General features: G+C 47.7%; 1 protein-coding gene across 1 annotated transcript in view; it reads left to right on the top strand.

Moving 5' to 3' along the window:
- Positions 1–18,886, top strand: part of LOC138255404 (dedicator of cytokinesis protein 2-like) — a 1,984,107-nt gene that overhangs the window by 658,055 nt on the left and 1,307,166 nt on the right. The window contains exon 26 of the mRNA XM_069205837.1: positions 18,176–18,303. Within this exon, the coding sequence (XP_069061938.1) occupies positions 18,176–18,303 (128 nt within the window). The remainder of the gene's footprint in view (positions 1–18,175; positions 18,304–18,886) is intronic.

Here is an 18,886-nt window from a genome sequence, read left to right as displayed (position 1 = left end):
GGCCATTATTCAAACAGGATGCACCATTGCAAGCAATGCCTTAACAGTGCAAGTCTGAGGTTCTGCATCTGGGCCAGTTCGCCTCCAGCATTAAACTTAGTTTGAAGTCTTCCTTGGGGTCACCACCTAAGCGTTCAGGCATAGGACCTGATTTAGATATTGGCAGATGAGTTACGCATAACGGTGATGGATATCCCATTTCCCAACATCTAAATCCCATTGGATATAATGGGATTTAGATTTTGGCAGACAGGATATCCCTCACCGTTGTGATGGAGTATCTCGTCCACCAATATCTAAATCAGGACCATACTCATGTTTGTCTCTGACCTTTCTTTTCTTTGTCAAGGTCACATGTTTAAAAAACTCTTGGCCCCAGTGGCTTTCCCACACTGGACAGCACTCATCCTGACAGTGGTAGACTTGATCTTTTACTATTGCCAAGGACTTAAAATCACACCACCTGCCTCGCTAAGACTCGGCTGATCAGATAGTATTGTGTTACCACTGCTACCACAGCTGTTGCTCCGAATGCCAATGTTGACCACAGGAATGGCCCAGCCTACCTACGAAAGACCTTCTAGAAGTACCAATGAGTGCTGGTGCTCAAAGCTCTGCTCAGACTCCTGCCACTAAATATCAGTGTGGCGAATAGATAAACTGTGTAGTTTTAAATTAACCTCATGTCTCATTAATCCACTTCCAGTCACTCCCTGCCCCTTTAACTCTCTTGCAAGTTCCTGCTGTCTCCCTTTGTGATAGTTTTGCCGTCTTTCTCTTCCTCCTCTTTCCCCAGGTGTATGTTTGTCTCTCTTGCTCCCTGAAAATGTCTGATAAGAGCTGGTCCCCAAAAATGAGTGCTGGTGGCCCACACATCAGAATATCATATAAGGAAACATCATCTCACAAAAATATTGTGTCGTAATTGTTATGTACACAAATATTGTGCCATTGTGTGTAGATTCTCTATTATTGACTGCAAGGGAGTGATGTTTCTGTAGACAATATTTATGACAAAGATGATACTTTGGTACCACACAGTTCCAGCCTGCATATTGCATACATTGCTCTTCTGCAATGGCCACACCTCCACCTGGATGCCAGGTCTTGTATGGCACATTCTGCTCTCTATATGCCAGTTATGGTTTGACTACTCCATGATGTGTTTAAATGTTGAAGGCCACTCAGGCAAGAGGATCCACCAAGGTAGGTGGAGAACTTTGTGTGGCTGAAGGGGAGTCACACCAGCACACCCAACTCAGCCTTTTTCTCCACACTTGCCTTCCAGGATACACAGCCTAAACTCTTGTCGCAGAAACATTGTGAGCACAGGTAGTACAAATCCTCAGACAAATATGTAATAACCTGGGGCAAATGTATCAAATGTCTGCACATGAAAACAGGTAGAATCTGTAGTGAACAGCAGAGAAATCTACAGAAACGACCTGAAATATTTATCTATGTTTTTATTTTTAATTTACTGGTAAAAATATAAAATAAACTGCATCAGACTGCTCCTCTCCTTCCTGTCTCACTCCACACTGCATACAGTATGTACTATTGGCATCACGTGACACCTCCTCTGTCATGTCTGCCCTCTTACCCCCCAATTCGGCTGCACAGGTCATGTCTTGCCCCTTCCCACTTGTTCAAGTCATGGGACAAGCTGGGTGGTGATGTCCATGTGACTGACAGAGCACAGAGGACTAAGTGAGCAAGGTTGAAAGATATAGATGAATGGAGGTCCCCTCTCAAACCCTCAAAGCCATCACAAGGGGTACCCTAAATCCTCCCCTTTCTGATATAAAGACTTCTAGCTGCAGATTTCTCACCTGTTGAAGATTCTCCAGGCATCAGACTGGGTCTGAAAACATTCTTTGTAGTACTTCAAGCAAGTGGACGGTGCCTCCCGTCGTGATCACTCTCTTGAATATGATAGAACCTGGACCCTATTCCACAGCTGCTTCTGGAACAACCTGAGTTTCTGGAGCCTTCAGCACACCACGCCGTGTCAAAGAGTTCCGTGCAGCCATGCTCCCACTCTTCTGCTCCCTACTGACTCTGAGCTGCCTTTGGGCCGCAGAAAGCTGAGAGGCTTTCCACCTGGGATACTGCCAGCAGGTTCACCCTCTGCATCAGATGCTTCCAATGGCACCCTCCAGGGCCTACAACTACAACAGTCCCCGGTACATCGACACCAATGGTGATCCGAAGAGTTCTCCCCAATTGTATTCTCTGAAGTTGATTCATTTTCTAGATTCATTTCTGGATTCATTGTCACGCCTGAATCCAGCCAATACAGCCATTCCTGCACTCAACGTACCACAGGACAAGCATCACTCTTTGCACTCCTTTTATGTGACCGGCTCAGATAACGATTATGACCTGGGTGATGAACTTGCTCAGCTGTATCAGGATGACAACTGATATGAGGACTTGTAGGAGGCTTGCAGGCAAGACACCTCCCATGAGACAACTCTCTTCTCTCCTCCCGTACCAGCCACAGAAGAATCTGCCTCCTATGCTATGGTCATGCATAGGGTGGCCAAAGTCCTTGACCTCCAGCTTTACCCCATTGAGGTGAATACTAATGTTCTTCCTGAAGTCCTGCAGTCAGGCCAGACGTCCTCTGAGCCCTCCTGCCTTCAATGAGGCTCTGACGTACACGCTTTTGGGTAGTTGGGCCAAGTCTTTCTCTGGTCCACCCATCAATAGACAGATCACCAGTCGCTATTGCCCTGCTTCTGCCAACCCAACTTTCCTGTCACACGCCCTTCATCAGAAAGTCTTGTGGTGTAAGCCTCCACCAGCTGTTCCAATCCGAACACTTTTCCTACCACTCCTCCTGGTAGAGAGTTGAAGCAAGTTGAAACATTTGGAAAATGCTCTTTTATGAATAAGTTTGGCCCTGCACTCTGTTAATGTCTCCTGTTTGTTGGGCCATTACACTCATGCCCTTTGGGATTTGGTGGCGCAAGTCGTTCCTGGTGAGCTGGCCTTTACTGTCTCAGGCGATTCAAGACGGTCATGATGAGGGCAAGTTTATAATGCCTTATGGTTTGGTCATCATCGACTCCTTCGGTGGGTCATAGGCACCAGCGTTGCCCTTCAACAACATGCATGGCTGCACTCAGCTGCATTCTATGGCGGTGTCCAGTCCTCCCTGATGGACATGTCCTTTGATGGGATTTGCCTTTTCAGATCTGACTCTGCCCTCAAACGTTTAAAAGAGAGTAGGACCACCGCTCGCACTCTAGGCCTTTCTGCCTTTCTGCCTCGCCGTGCCAACAACATTTCCATCATTCCTCTTGTGGCTTTGGCAGAGGCATACCTTACTGTCAGCCTCCACAAGGAACCTAGCAATTTTCCAGGAGGTGCCAAGGTGCCCACTGCTCCCACGGCCAAGGTCATTATGCTGCCCATTCCATTGAGCCCACTTACTAGACCTTTGTAGTATTCCGTTACAGGGGCTTAGCCACCCAGTGGGAGGCAGAAACCACTGGTTCTTGCAGGTTTGCAAGCAATTGCTTCAGATAGGTGGTCCTATGAATTGTTCACAAAGGATACACTTTACTCTTCCTTTCTTTAGCCACTCCTTCTATCACCAGCCAATGAGTGATGAGGAACCGCCTCTCATTTTGCTGCAGGAAGTGCAAGCCCTTTTGGCCAAAGGGGCTATTGGAGGGTGTATGCACCAGAAGTAAGAAGTAGTTGCTATTTCCCCTACTTTCAGTGCCCAGGAAGGACAGAGGCCTTTGTTCCGTTTTAGACCTCTGTCGTCTTAACATCTTCTTCCTGAAGGAGAAATTGAAAATGCTCACCGTCTCCCCAGCTCTTGTCTGCTTTGGATCCTGGAGACAGGTTGGTGACGTGGGACCTGCATGATGCCTATTTCCATATTCCCCCCCTGATTGGTGCTACTTGTGGTTCGTGGTGGGAGAGGAGCATTTTCAGTTTGCTGTGCTGCCCTTTGGTTTCAGCAGTACCTCTCCGGTGTTCACGAAAGTGATGGCGGAGGTGGAAGCACACACTCGGAGGCCCATGGTGCCATAATTCCTCCGACCTGGCTGTAACTCTAAGGCTGGTGAACTGATGACCTCCTACATCCTGCTTGTCGAGCACACCAAGTAGCATATGCAGGCTCTGCAGTGGCATCTAAAATGCCAGTGGGCCCAATATCAAACGTACTTCTCTGACCTAGTCCAGAATTCAGAGGATACTGTTAACGATCTCCAGTGGTGGTTACTGAACCGTAATTGGGTCAGTGGCAGACCCTTGTCCCTTCTCCATCCATACCTGACAGTAGTGACAGATGTGTCACTTGTGGGGTAGGGTGATCACCTGGAACAGGTGGATATCAGAAGTCTCTAACAGAGCCTTGGCTCCATATCAACTGTCCAGAGCTAAGAGCCATCCACTTGACACTGAAAGTCTTCCTGCCATCCATCAAAGGAAGGGTTGATACAACTGCTCAAAACAACACCATCACTATGTGGTACTGCAACAAACAGGGTAGGGCAGAGTCACGGACCCTGTGTTCATAGGCCTTATGTCTCTGGACCGGGCTGAACCACCAAGGAATCTTTCTGGTGGTGAACCACTGGGCGTGCTCATTGAATACCAGGGTGGAAGAACTCAGTCGTCAGAGCCTAGCGGATCACAAGTGGCAGTTACACCAGGAGGTGGCTCAAGGTCCCTTCCATGAATAGGGAGATCCTTGGCTTGATCTATTCACCACCAGAATGCACAATATCAGCACTTCTGCATTTTGGAGTTTCTAAGGCGTTTCTAAGGAGTCTCGCAGAGATGAGTTCCACCTCAAGTGGAACTTGGGACTCTGGCACAACTTTCCATTGATAGCACTTCTGCCTCCAGTTCTCAAGAAGATCCGGACCAACTGGGCCCAAGTCATCCTAGTGAATGTGGATTAGGCATGGAGAGTATGGTATCCATAACTCCTGGGCTTGAGGATCTGTCCTCCGGTCAGGCTGCCCCTCTGGGGTAATCTGCTGTTGTAGCAGTAGAGTCAGGTTGTTCTCCTGGGCCTTCACACTCTCTGCCCTTATTCATGGAGATTGAGTGGTGACAGCTGAAATCCTACCGCCTTCCTCTGGAAGTGGTTGATGTCATCTTGGTGGCCAGGCGTTCCTTGAAGAAAGCTGTGTACACTTGTCATCCGGACAAGTTTGCGGTTTGGTGCAGCGCATGCTAGCTTGATCCCCTCCAGGCCAAATTGTCTGGTGTCTTGTTTGTTTCATGTCTTGCCCGGCAAGGTCTTACTTTGGGTACTGTTGAGAGTTATCTTTCAGCCCTTTTCAACCTGCTTACTGTTTCCAGCCTTCATTGTTTAAACACCTGCTTGGATGCAATTTCTTTATAGGGTTACAGCATTTGTTTCCCCCTTCTCCCATTGTGATGCCTCAGTTGGACCTCAATCTTGTCCCTACTTATCTAATGTGCAGTCCATTTGAGCCACTCCACCGCTGCTCCTTATGGCTTCACACCATTAAGACTGTGTTCTTTGTTGCCGTTACCTTGGCACAGCATGTGGGTGAGTTGCACGCTCTGTGTGTTAATCCACCGTACACCACTGTCTTCCCCGACAAGCTGGTCGAGCTGACTAGGGAATCCTTCTTGCTGAAGATTGTGATGCTGTTGCACGTCAGTCAAATTATCACCCTGCCAGTGTTCTATGCTCTGCCTTATCCCTCTAAAGAAGAGTATAGACTCCACCACGTGGACGCCAAGAAAGTTCTGAGCTTCTACATAGATCATACCATAGACCACTGGGTGGATAATCAACTCTTCATGGGGTTCGCAGGAGCGAAAAAAGGTAAAACTGGCTTGTGGTCTTTATTAATATCTGCTACATATTGGTGAAGAAGCAGCTCATTCTACCAGGGCCAAGCTGCTGCCATTGCATTAGCACGAGTACTCCCTGTCTGAAACATATGCCAGGCAGCTACGTGGGTGCCCTCCACACATTCATGAAGCACCATTGTCTGGACAGCCAGGTTCTCTGAGAGGGACACTTTGCCCACTTGGTCCCGCAGGACTTGGTTTGAATCCATTCACGCAATATTCAAAAGGTGAGGAATCTGTAGATAAATAGAGTTTCTACCAGAAAGAGCTTATTCTTCAAAACTCATCCTTATCACTAAGGATTTAAAACAAACCTGGGAGATGAGCACACTGCCTGGCATTCTAGTACGGAGGTCGCCCAGGTGCATTGTGGTAGATGCAGTGCACGTTAACACGCGCCTAAGTTGAAAGCCTCCAGTATCCACCAATACACGTTCAAAACTCATTCTTGTCCCTAAGGATAGTTGCTTGGAGTGATCCTTCTACTGGGCGAGTAAACATAAATATGAGATGAAAATCTTACCTCGAGCCAACAATGAGTCAACAGCGGACCTTTTACTATAGAGTACTCTCCTGTGCCATGTCAGTGAAGGATTGTATGCATTAAACATGCACACCTTTCTCTCGTCCATCACTTCAGTGATACACTGTGTTGTATGCTCTAAAGTTGCACATTGTTTTGTGTGCTCTAAAGGTGCACATCTTTCTTTCTTGGTTCACTCCAGGGACACATTGTAGTGTATGCTCTTTTTGCAGCCACCAATGACATCCGCACACTCCTCGACCGCGGCCACACCGCAGCACTCAGACTCCTCGACCTCTCTGCAGCCTTCGAGACGGTCTCCCACAGCACCTTATGCACCAGACTCCACGATGCAGGAATCCACAGAAAAGCCTCGCAATAGATCCACTCCTTCCTCACCGGAAGAACACAGAAAGTCAGGGTCCCACCCTTCACATCCAAACCAACAGAAGTCAGCTGCGGAGTCTCTCAGAGATCCTCCCTGAGCCCAACGCTCTTCAACATCTACACGGTCCAGAGTGCAGCTATCAACAGAGGCCACGGAATGAACATCGTGTCATACACCGATGACACACAACTCATCATATCCCTCACTGAAGACCCGGACAAAGCTAAGAGGAACTTTCACACAATAATGAAAGCCGTTGCCACCTGGATGAGGGAGAGCTGCCTCAAGCTCAACTCGGACAAGACCGAGCTCATCATCTTCGGAATCTCCAATTGAGTAAGGGACGACTCCTGGTGGCCCACATCGCTCAGTGCCCCGCCTACTCCAACTGACCACACCTGCAACCTAGGAATCATCCTCAACTCTTCCCTATCAATCACCCGACAGGTAAATGCAGTCACCTCTTCCTGCTGGCACACCCTCCGCCAACTCTGCAAAATCTTCAAATGGATCCCAGTCGACTGCCGCAAGATAATCACCCAAGCCTTAGTCACAGGCAAGCTCAACTACGGCAACAACGAACATCAGGAAATTACAACTCTTCCAAAACGCCGCTGCCAGACTCGTCCTGAACCTCCCCTGCCTGGAACACATCTCCCAAAACCTGAGGATCCTCCATTGCCTCCCAGAGGAGAAAAGAATCAACTTCAAACTACTCACCCACACCTACAAGCCCCATCACAACATCGGATCGGCTTACCTGAACCATTGCAACTCTCTCCATAAACCCACCAGACCCCCACGCTCCATCCAGCAGGTGCTAGCCACCATCCCACGCATCCGGAAAACCACCACAGGAGGATGATCTTTCACATACCTCACAGCTCAGAGCTGGAACAACCTGCCCATGCACCTCAGACAAAGCCCATCACTCACCATCTTCAAGATGAACCTCAAGACACGGCTCTTCGAATGAGGCCCAGACCCACCACCAGCGCCTTGTGATCCTCACGGGTGAGTAGTTGCTCTTTATAAAACTGATTGATTGATTGATATGCAGTAAAGCAGCACTTTCTTCTGTAAAGGAGATGGCTGGCAGTGATGTAATCAGCTCCAGAGTGTGGATATTCAGAGTTCTGGGCAAAGAGATTTGTTGCACTGTTGCACCCTCTTGTGGTGGTGCTGTAATCTAGCTGCCTACAGTGAGTCCCCTTGAAGTGACACTGACCTTGGATGCAGTCACTGCTGCCAGCAGTGTATTCATGTATTCTCATTGGTAACCCAGATCAGATTTTACTGATGAGCGGTATTTCCTCCTTTGGTAGCGGACTTTTTCTGCTTAGTACTTGGGGACAAATTTAAAGGGATTTGGCTTAGAGCAGAAATGGCCCGTATTTATGCAATACGGTGCATTCCTGTCCTTTCCCCCTGCGCTGGCACTGTTTCGGCAGCCTAGCGCCAATTCAGACACCCTTACATCATGGTACAAGGGTGCCTGCATTGTAGGCAGGATTGTTTTTGTGCAGGAAGGTGCAACCTCCTGCACAGAAACAATCCATAGAGGAGTTTTCCTCTTTCTATGTGTGCTGCAGAATGCAGCACACATGGAAAAAGGAAAAACCTGGAGAAATAAAATTATTTTTCCCTGCTCTGGGGAGCCGTAAGGTTTTGGCACTTCCCCAGGTTTACATGATTTTGGGCAGCATCAAAATCCATGTTTGTTGTGTAGAAACACCCACCGAAAGAACGCCTCCCTTGCAGAGAGTAAGCAACGTGCTCTGCCTTGCCTCACTCAATATCTATGTGGCCATTCAAAGACACGCAAAGTGGCATTGCATGGCCTCATAGATATGACTTTGGAGTCTGCGTCGCCGGAGTGTCAAAATAAGTTATTCTCTGGTGGTGCAGGGGGCTCTTAAACATGCCCCTTAATACTGAGTAAGATAACTGATCCCAACCAACGCTTTTTCTACTGCCTTTCTATAGAAACATAGTCCATCATTACAACCTCGGCGATCTGTTGAAAAGACCGCCGAGGCTGTGGGACCCAGAATACCGCCAGTGCCAGCGGTATTTCTGGCTCCCTATTATGACTTTTCCGCTGGGCCAGCGGACGGTAACAGTGTTACCGTCCGCTGGCCCAGAGGAAAAGTCACATCAACATTGCTGCCGGCTCGTAATAGAGCCGGCGGCAATGCTAATGTGCAGCGATACAGTAGCACCCGTCGCGCATTTCACTGCCCGAAATTCAGGCAGTGAAATGCACAACAGGGCTATGCCTGGGGGCCCCTGCACTGCCCATGCCAAGTGCATGGGCAGTGCACGGGCCCCCAGGGGCACCCCAAGTCCCCCTTACTGCCAGCCTTTCCATGGGGGTGTTTACCGCCGTGGCCAGGCTGGCAGTCGGGGATTTATAATCCCCAGTTGCACCGCTGCCCTGGGGATTATGACCGCGGTATAGTGGAGGGGCCAGCGGTATGGCCATGGCTATTGCGCCACGGTCATAATGAGGCCCATAATGTACAATTTAAACCAAAAAGGAAAGAAACAGTGAGCATTGTCCACCAGCTACTGATCTTCCCTCTGTGTCTAGTGGTTTCTGTGTTGATTCTGGTCTGTGGGTGCCCCTAGCTCACATCCTTCCTCCCAGAATCCTTCAGGAAGGCCGTACGTGCTCCTGCCTTTGCATTGCCACAGCATCTGTTTCTCATCTCCAGTTCTGGCATCAGGCAGGAGAAACAGACCTTTTGCTTCCTTGGTTTTCAGTTCACGGAATTTTATTGTGGGGAATACTAGGCGGTCTGCCTGGAACAGGTCCCAGGCATTCAGCCTTGCTCCCTCCAATCTGGGGCACAGACATGCTTTCCGGATTATGTCAGCTGTGGGGCACCTCAGGCAAAGGATGGGCTGGCTACTTCTTGAAGATCAGAGCACTGGAAGCATAACAGTACTTTTTCTGTCACATCCAGGCCCAAAGGCCTATCTGGTACCCGGGGTAAGTAGCCCAGTAAACATTAACCATGTCTCAGGCTGCCACTGAAGTCTAAGTATACAGTTTTACATTTCCTTTTTGACCTGACAAAATATGTTTTTTGCCAGTCCTAAACCTTCCTATTTTTTACATATACGTCACCCCTATGGTAGAATCTAAACAGCCTATGGGGCAGGGTATGGTGTAATAAAAGAATTGGACATGTTCTTTTAAGTTTGACATGTTCTGGCAGTGATAAACTCTAAGTTGTTTTTCACTATTGCAAGACCTACCTCTCCCATAGGAAAACACTGTTACCTTATTAAATGTAATAAGTGTTAACTTTCAATTAGGAGCAGGTAGGAAGTTCAAGTTTGGTGTCTAAGGAATTTTAATGTAAAACCCTTTTTAATGGTAAAGTACCAATTCATAAGATGTCACTTTTAGAAAGTTGGTGTTTTCTTGTCCCAACCATTTAATGCCTGCAGCCTATCTCCTGGGTAACATGACTAGTGTAGCTAGCAGATGTATTTTTGCATTTCCTTTGTGTATTGCTCCCTCACAGTGACACATGGGGGGATAGGTGTTGGCAAGATGGACAATCTCTGACTTGATAGATGGCAGAGGTATCACCTACCACACATACACATCACAAAGGCTCTTCCCCAGCACACTCACAAAGTGTTTCCCACTAGTCTTTTGCACCCTCAGACAAGCTGGGACAGTAGCAGGGAAGCAGGAAATTCCAAACACCTCTGGGAGTGGAAACCTCCAGATCACTGACAGAATTTCGGAAACAAAAATATTGTGTGGACAGTATACTGTGTCAAAAATATTGAGAACCAAAATATCAAGAAGGTGCATGCAAATAGGTAAGAATAGATTTACTGTTATTAACTTCACATGTACATACCTTTACTATATGTATATATATATATATATATATATATATATATATATATATATATATATTTATATATATATATATATATATATATATATATTGCCAAGGTAATTATATGTGGAGTTGTAAATAATAAAAATGTGATTACCTATAAAACTTACCTTCAAAATATTTTTGTCCTTGATATTCGTGACATTATATTTTGTCCACATAATATTTTTTCTAATATTTTGTTGAACACTAAAACCTCTAGAACATTATCCTACTTAAAAGCTGGCATCAAGTATAAATATTAAACCCTCAGGCCCAACTCTTCTGTAAACCTTTGGACATGTGGAAGTCTCAAGAGCACTGCTCTGTGGCTCTGCTGACAGAAGGACTGCTATTCTGCTGCCCTGCTGCCTTGGTGCCTAAGGGAGGTCTGAGTGAGAAGGGCTGGACCCTCTTGAATCCAGTACTCCCAGAGTGACTCAGGGGCTAGTTGGCTGGCCTCCTCAGCAGGGCTTCAGAGACAGAAAATGGTCCAATCACCTTGAACCCAGCACCTGGTCTCAATCTGCTGTGGATCTTGCCCCCCCAGGTAGTGCTGCCCCTGTCCTGAACCCTTAGAAGTGGGCCTGCAGGTGCTCTGCCAGCTCAGCTGTGGTCGTTTGGGGAGAGCTGATGCAGAGTGATGTATTTCCTCAAAGTGCCCGCATTGGAATCACTGCTGCTTGACACATCCCCGGTACAGGACATTGCATTGCAGCCCACAGCTCCTTGAAACCGCTACTGCATGACGCATCCCCAACACAGGACTTTGCATTGCAAGCCTCCATCGACGGCACCCTTGATGGCGACGCAGAACGTCGCATTGCAAGCCTGATTGACGGCTTCATCAGAGCTGCCACTGAGTGACGCATCTCTGATACAGGACCTCACATCGCAGCCTGCAGTTCATCGGAATTGCAACAGGTGATCTCACAATGCCCCACAATCAGAATTTAAGGTACTTTGATCAGCAGGCCTAACTTGGTCCTTGTATCCGGACTGCACTCCATCATGGTCGGCCTGAATTTGTGACTTTGTCCCGGTGCGCTACTACTATCTGATACTTGAACATGTTCCAGATATATCTCTTTGGCCGGATAGGATCAGGTTTAGCCTCAGATTCTAAAGAGTGACTTGATCCATCTGCTGCATAGTTTATGGTGAAACATAAAGCGCTATTGGAGTGCCTGGAAATCTGGTTGGGAATCACTAGGTTGACGCTTCAGAAGAGCCAATCATGGTTATGCATTCATAGTCATCAAAACGGAACTGATGCGTCCTCTTCAAGCGTGCAACCTATCACCTGAGAGGACCCGCAGGAGTCTTCACTGTCTCAGCTCCTGATCAGCATCTACTTGAGAACACGGTCCCAGACTATTGGGGAACGCAGACCTGCATGCCCAAACGTACAAAGACAATGTTCATCTCTTCGTCCATTTGGGCAGCCATCTTGCACTGACTTGATGAAAAAGGGCTGATGATGTCTCAATGGCACAAAGACTGAACTCCCCAAAGTTGGTGACCCTGCTTGTAAGATCTTTCCATCAACTGATCGTAGGAGCTGGGAGCCAAGCCAACCCCTGATGAGGTGATAAAAAATAATTATGACAATTATGTAACAAAAAGCATTCTTTTGGTCACCAAATTACAGCAGTGGGTAAACATATCAACGTCTTTCCTTTGTGTGAGTAGGATTTTCTCACTTCTATGGTGACCTTTTAGCAGTGAATTGACCATGATTTAGGTGAGGCTTGATTACAATGTCTGTGACCTAACCTTGAAGAAAAAGATCTTGGAACTCCAGAGAAGTTGCAGAACCCAGCAGCCGACTGCATTCACCTTATGAAACCAAGTCATATCACCCAAGTCCTCAAAGATCTCCCCTAGCCCCAAGTGACAGAGAGAATAAAATTGAAATTACTGTGCAAGATCCTCAAAGCACGTGAGGGTCACTGCCCATGCTATGTAAAGTTTCTATTTCCAGATAACACAACCTGCTGAAACCTACCTACCAATAAGTCAACTCGGATTAGAAGGCCAAACTCAACCATACGGAGGCAGATCCAGCAGAATGCTTACACCTCCGCTTCGGAACTCAGACCTCGCCATTGATTTATGAGAACAGCCCTATAAGATGTATTGATTCCAAATCATATTCAGGAAAATCACAGAATTGAAACATTTACAAGCTTAAGTATGGAAATGTTGTCATGCCTTCTTTATCAAGATGGTATGTAAACATCAAGGGCAGGAGAAATTATATTGTATATGTTAGTCCTGATGTTATTTGCATCTTACTCAAATAGTTTGCGTGTTTCTGGGTAGGAAGGCCATGTCATTGGATGCAATATTAAACACCACCAAACGTATGGGAACCAGGCACTTGAAGAGGAGCACAGATATTCAAGCGAACATTGATTTCAGTTTCAATCAGAGGTATCCCTTGTCTGGTTGGCATGGTCGCCCCATCCCACCCCAGGACTTCTAAACCACTGGTAGTGCGATGCATTCCCACATATGTACGTGAAAGGGTATAAACAGCTAAATCTGTTAAGACAAGTTGTGAGAAATGTCTTCACATTAATGGTATCTTGTGTCAGTGTTCTCTGAGACACAGGGCAGGAGTGCATACATCTTCTCTCTCTCTCTGTTTCATTACTCCTAGCTGTTATTGGTAGTCCTGGGTGAATATTTTTTACGCCCATGAAATTTCAAGAATTTAGTTTTACTCTGAGTTTATGATAAATTGTGGGAGTGGACAAAAAATACAGCTCCGTCGGCAGAGTTCACGGTGTTTTGCCCACTCCACGTTCGGCTTGGAGGAGTGGAGTTCTGGCAAAACTCTGCCAACCGCCGAGTGGCACCGTTTTTTCTCGCGTGCTGCTCTCCAACATTAAATTTGTGAGCGCGAATAAGAAATCGCATCCCCTAGTGCTATTTTCAGGTGCTAGAACGCCTCCTGCTGGATTTCTCAATGCGAGCAGTCGCAGGAGGTTGCATCCGCTCATGTTGAGAAAGCTGCTGCTCGAGTGACGGAAAGAGGCAGCACCCTCTGGTCGCCGCATGGTGCCATTCGTGTTGATTTTGCAGTGCCGAACAAGCTCCTGATGTGAAAATATCAGCGTGAGCAGCACGACGTGCTCAGATTCCACACACTTGCGGTACTCCATGGAATCTTGCAGAGTTTTTATGTAACTCCACGGAATTCCACCAAGTGAAACTCTTTGAGTTCCGCCCACCCCTAATACATTGTTAGTGTTACATTTTGCCTAATTTGTGCGCAAGACAGACTGGTTTGACCAAAAAATGTCTTGTGGGAGACATTTTCTTCCTTGAACTAGTCTCCGGGAAGTATCTTGAGTGATTTGTGAACATTAACTCTGCCCTGCATACATCTTTCATGCTACATGCCAGAACACTTTTAACTTCTCCCACACTGTAGGAGGCTGGACTGGCTTGAAGTGAGTACCAAGGGGTACTTGCACCTTGCACCAGGCCCAGTTATCCCTTATTAGTGTATAGGGGTGTCTAGCAGCTTAGGCTGATAGATAATGGTAGCTGAGCAGAGCAGCTTAGGCTGAACTAGGAGACGTGTGAAGCTACTACAGTACCACTTAGTGTCATATGCACATTATCATAAGAAAACACAATACACAGTTATACTAAAAATAAAGGTACTTTATTTTTATGACAATATGCCAAAGTATCTTAGAGTGTACCCTCAGTGAGAGGATAGGAAATATACACAAGATATATATACACAATAGCAAAAATATGCAGTATAGTCTTAGAAAACAGTGCAAACAATGTATAGTTACAATAGGATGCAATGGGGAAACATAGGGATAGGGGCAACACAAACCATATACTCCAAAAGTGGAATGCGAACCACGAATGGACCCCAAACCTATGTGACCTTGTAGAGGGTCGCTGGGACTATTAGAAAATAGTGAGAGTTAGAAAAATAACCCTCCCCAAGACCCTGAAAAGTGAGTGCAAAGTGCACCAAAGTTCCCCTAAGGACAAAATAGTCGTGTTAGAGGGAAAATGCAAGGAAAACACAAATCAGCAATGCAACAACGATGGATTCCTGACTGAGGGTACCTGTGGAACAAGGGGACCAAGTCCAAAAGTCACAAGCAACTCGGAGATGGGCAGATGCCCAAGAAATGCCAGCGGTTGGTGCAAAGAAGCTCTTACTAGGCTGAAGAGCTGTGAATACTGCAGGAACGACAAGGGCTAGAGACTTCCCCTTTGGAGGATGGATCCCCCACGCCTTGGAGAGTCGTGCAGAAGTGTTTTCCCGCAGGATGGACGCCAACAAGCCTTGCTACACGCAAATCGTGCGTTTGGCGTTTGTTTACGCTGCTGGGGCCCAGGAGGGACCAGGAGGTCGCAAATTGGACCTGCAGAGAGAGGGGATGTCGAGCAAGACAAAGAGCCCTCACTGAAGCAGGTAGCACCCGGAGAAGTGCCAGAAACAGGCACTAAGAGGATGCGTGAAACGGTGCTCGCCGAAGTTGCACAAAGGAGTCCCACGTCGCCGGAGACTGACTTAGAAAGTCGTGCAATGCAGGTTAGAGTGCCGTGGACCAAGGCTTGGCTGTGCACGAAGGATTTCCGCCGGAAGTGCACAGGGGCCGGAGTAGCTTGCAAAGTCGCGGTTCCCAGCAATGCAGCCCAGCGAGGTGAGGCAAGGACTTACCTCCACCAAACTTGGGCTGAAGAGTCACTGGACTGTGGGGGTCACTTGGACGGTGTCGCTGGATTCGAGGGACCTCGCTCGTCGTGCTGAGAGGAGACCCAAGGGACCGGTAATGCAGCTTTTTGGTGCCTGCGGTTGCAGGGGGAAGATTCCGTCGACCCACGGGAGATTTCTTCGGAGCTTCTGGTGCAGAGAGGAGGCAGACTACCCCCACAGCATGCACAAGCAGGAAAACAGTCGAGAAGGCGGCAGGATCAGCGTTACAGAGTTGCAGTAGTCGTCTTTGCTACTATGTTGCAGGTTTGCAGGCTTCCAGCGCGGTCAGCGGTCGATTCCTTATCAGAAGGTGAAGAGGGAGATGCAGAGGAACTCTGCTGAGCTCATGCATTCGTTATCTAAAGTTTCCCCAGAGACAGAGACCCTAAATAGCCAGAAAAGAGGGTTTGGCTACCTAGGAGAGAGGATAGGCTACTAACACCTGAAGGAGCCTATCAGCAGGAGTCTCTGACGTCACCTGGTGGCACTGGCCACTCAGAGCAGTCCAGTGTGCCAGCAGCACCTCTGTTTCCAAGATGGCAGAGGTCTGGAGCACACTGGAGGAGCTCTGGACACCTCCCAGGGGAGGTGCAGGTCAGGGGAGTGGTCACTCCCCTTTCCTTTGTCCAGTTTCGCGCCAGAGCAGGGGCTAAGGGGTCCCTGAACCGGTGTAGACTGGCTTATGCAGAATTGGGCACATCTGTGCCCAACAAAGCATTTCCAGAGGCTGGGGGAGGCTACTCCTCCCCTGCCTTCACACCATTTTCCAAAGGGAGAGGGTGTCACACCCTCTCTCAGAGGAAGTTCTTTGTTCTGCCATCCTGGGCCAGGCCTGGCTGGACCCCAGGAGGGCAGCTGCCTGTCTGAGGGGTTGGCAGCAGCAGCAGCTGCATTGAAACCCCAGGAAGGGCAGTCTGGCAGTACCAGGGTCTGTGCTACAGACCACTGGGATCATGGAATTGTACCAACAATGCCAGGATGGCATAGAGGGGGCAATTCCATGATCATAGACATGTTACATGGCCATATTCGGAGTTACCATGGTGAAGCTACATATAGGTAGTGACCTATATGTAGTGCACGCGTGTAATGGTGTCCCCGCACACACAAAGTTCAGTGAATTGGCTCTGAACAATGTGGGGGCACCTTGGCTAGTGCCAGGGTGCCCTCACACTAAGTAGCTTTGCACCTAACCTTTACCAGGTAAAGGTTAGACATATAGGTGACTTATAAGTTACTTAAGTGCAGTGTAAAATGGCTGTGAAATAACGTGGACGTTATTTCACTCAGGCTGCAGTGGCAGGCCTGTGTAAGAATTGTCAGAGCTCCCTATGGGTGGCAAAAGAAATGCTGCAGCCCATAGGGATCTCTTGGAACCCCAATACCCTGGGTACCTCAGTACCATATACTAGGGAATTATAAGGGTGTTCCAGTAAGCCAATGTAAATTGGTAAAAATGGTCACTAGCCTGTCAGTGACAATTTGGAAAGAAATGAGAGAGCATAACCACTGAGGTTCTGATTAGCAGAGCCTCAGTGAGACAGTTAGTCACTACACAGGTAACACATTCAGGCACACTTATGAGCACTGGGGCCCTGGGTTACCAGGGTCCCAGTGACACATACAACTAAAACAACATATATACAGTGAAAAATGGGGGTAACATGCCAGGCAAGATGGTACTTTCCTACACACACAAACTCACCAGAACCCCAAAACCACTTCTCTGGGGCATGTTCCTGCCCATGGGAGCTTCCCTGCGTAGGCTTTCCTCTATTCATTGAGAGATCTTGGGGTGATCTGGACCCCTCAATCCTGATCCCTAGCAGGAGCACTAGTCAACTGCCCATGCTTCTTTCCAAGAATGATCAGACTCGACTCACTGATATCAACCATCTGCAATATGATAGTGCCCTGAAGCAGCCCTTAGGCCCTGGATGTGCGCGAGGCTGAACCTGCCTCTGGTTCAGTTAGCCCAGCTGGCTACCCACTCTCGGCCTTTGGTTTCTAAGTTCACTCAAACTCTTTGCTTTATAAGAGGACGTTTATTACAGACACCAACTTTCACTTTAAAGCTTGACATTTGAGGCTCTTGAGCCCAACCACAGGTCTCCGAGCCTTCTAGCCCACCCTGGCTGAAGAGGCCATTTCACAGTGGCCCTGGAGGCACAGTCATGTCTCTGCATTTGCGTCACCTGGCTGAACTCACATAACTCTGGCCTAGTCACCTCCGGTGACGGTTTAACCATTCACAAGGCAGCAACCTTCATGAACAGTCCTTCCAAGAAACTCAGATGGTACATTATGAAGGGATTGTGCATTGCCAACACTGCCCTCTGATAGTGGAGGACTGGTGAGCGTGGGAGAGGAGGGGAGGGATATGCCTTCTCCTTGAGTGACATTGGTAGAAGCCTGGTGAATGAAGTGGGGCAGAAGGAAATGTTGGGTTCCTTGTATCCTGCTAGTGTGTACTTCTCGCAAGACCAGGATGCTGTGGCAACTTTGTTGAATCTGTGTGTCTGGGGCTTCGCCTGCGTAGATGAAAGATGCTCAAGTCACACTGTATGTCCCAAACTATCTTGAAGTGTAAAGTTCTGTAGGAAGCCTCATGAGTCACTTTTCATCCAAACTAACTATAGTGACCATCGGCGATTGCCCGTATCCCACCGGGGACCCCAGTGTTCTGCATGAACCACACTGCACTGTCAGAGATACACCTGATTGATGAAGCCGCTCACGGTCTCTTCTCTCACCAGAGTGTCGAGACATCATCCTCCATCTCATGCTGGACATTATGAAGGAACTGATGGAGAACGGCGAGGAGGAGGAGGCCTGTGTCGAGCTGCTCAGCCACATCCTGGAAGTCCTCTACAAGGCTGAGAAGGTACCCCCTTTCAGTAAAACCAACTAGTCACAAACCTAAGTTTCAACAATGTGTGTGGTCTAGTTGATAGTTTTGTTTCTGGGATATACAAACAGAAGTGTGATTGACTTTTTAACTAACAAAAGCACCCAGTTTTGTTCATCACAGCTTATCTATAGTAGATATTCGAGATACAAAAAGGTTAAAGTGTAACAAGTATGTGGAAAACGCATCTGTGCAGTCTGAGGCTACACAAGTACATACAAACACAATTTCTTCATCAGTTGGTTGTAGAAAGCAGGCCACAGCCTCTTGCAGAGCTTGGCAGGGCAGTTTTTATCCTGTGGCTGGTATTTTCTGGCCCAACATATGTTAAAGACACTTTGGCCTATATTTATACTTTTTTAGCGCCTAGTTTGCGCCGCTTTCTGACTCAAAAATAGCGGCAAATTACAAAATGCAATTGTATTTTGCAAGTTTGCGCCGCTTTTGCGTCAAAAAATGACGCATATGCGGTGCAAAAAAAGTATAAATATGGGCCTTTGTGTGGCAGCCTTCCTGACCCTCAGCAGTGGGGACTTCAAGGCTGACTTCCTGTGGAGGA

This window comes from Pleurodeles waltl, chromosome 1_1 (assembly GCF_031143425.1).
Source record: "Pleurodeles waltl isolate 20211129_DDA chromosome 1_1, aPleWal1.hap1.20221129, whole genome shotgun sequence".
NCBI lineage: Eukaryota > Metazoa > Chordata > Amphibia > Caudata > Salamandridae > Pleurodeles > Pleurodeles waltl.
Note: the sequence above shows the minus strand (reverse complement) of the source record. Positions and strands in the feature narration are given on the sequence as shown.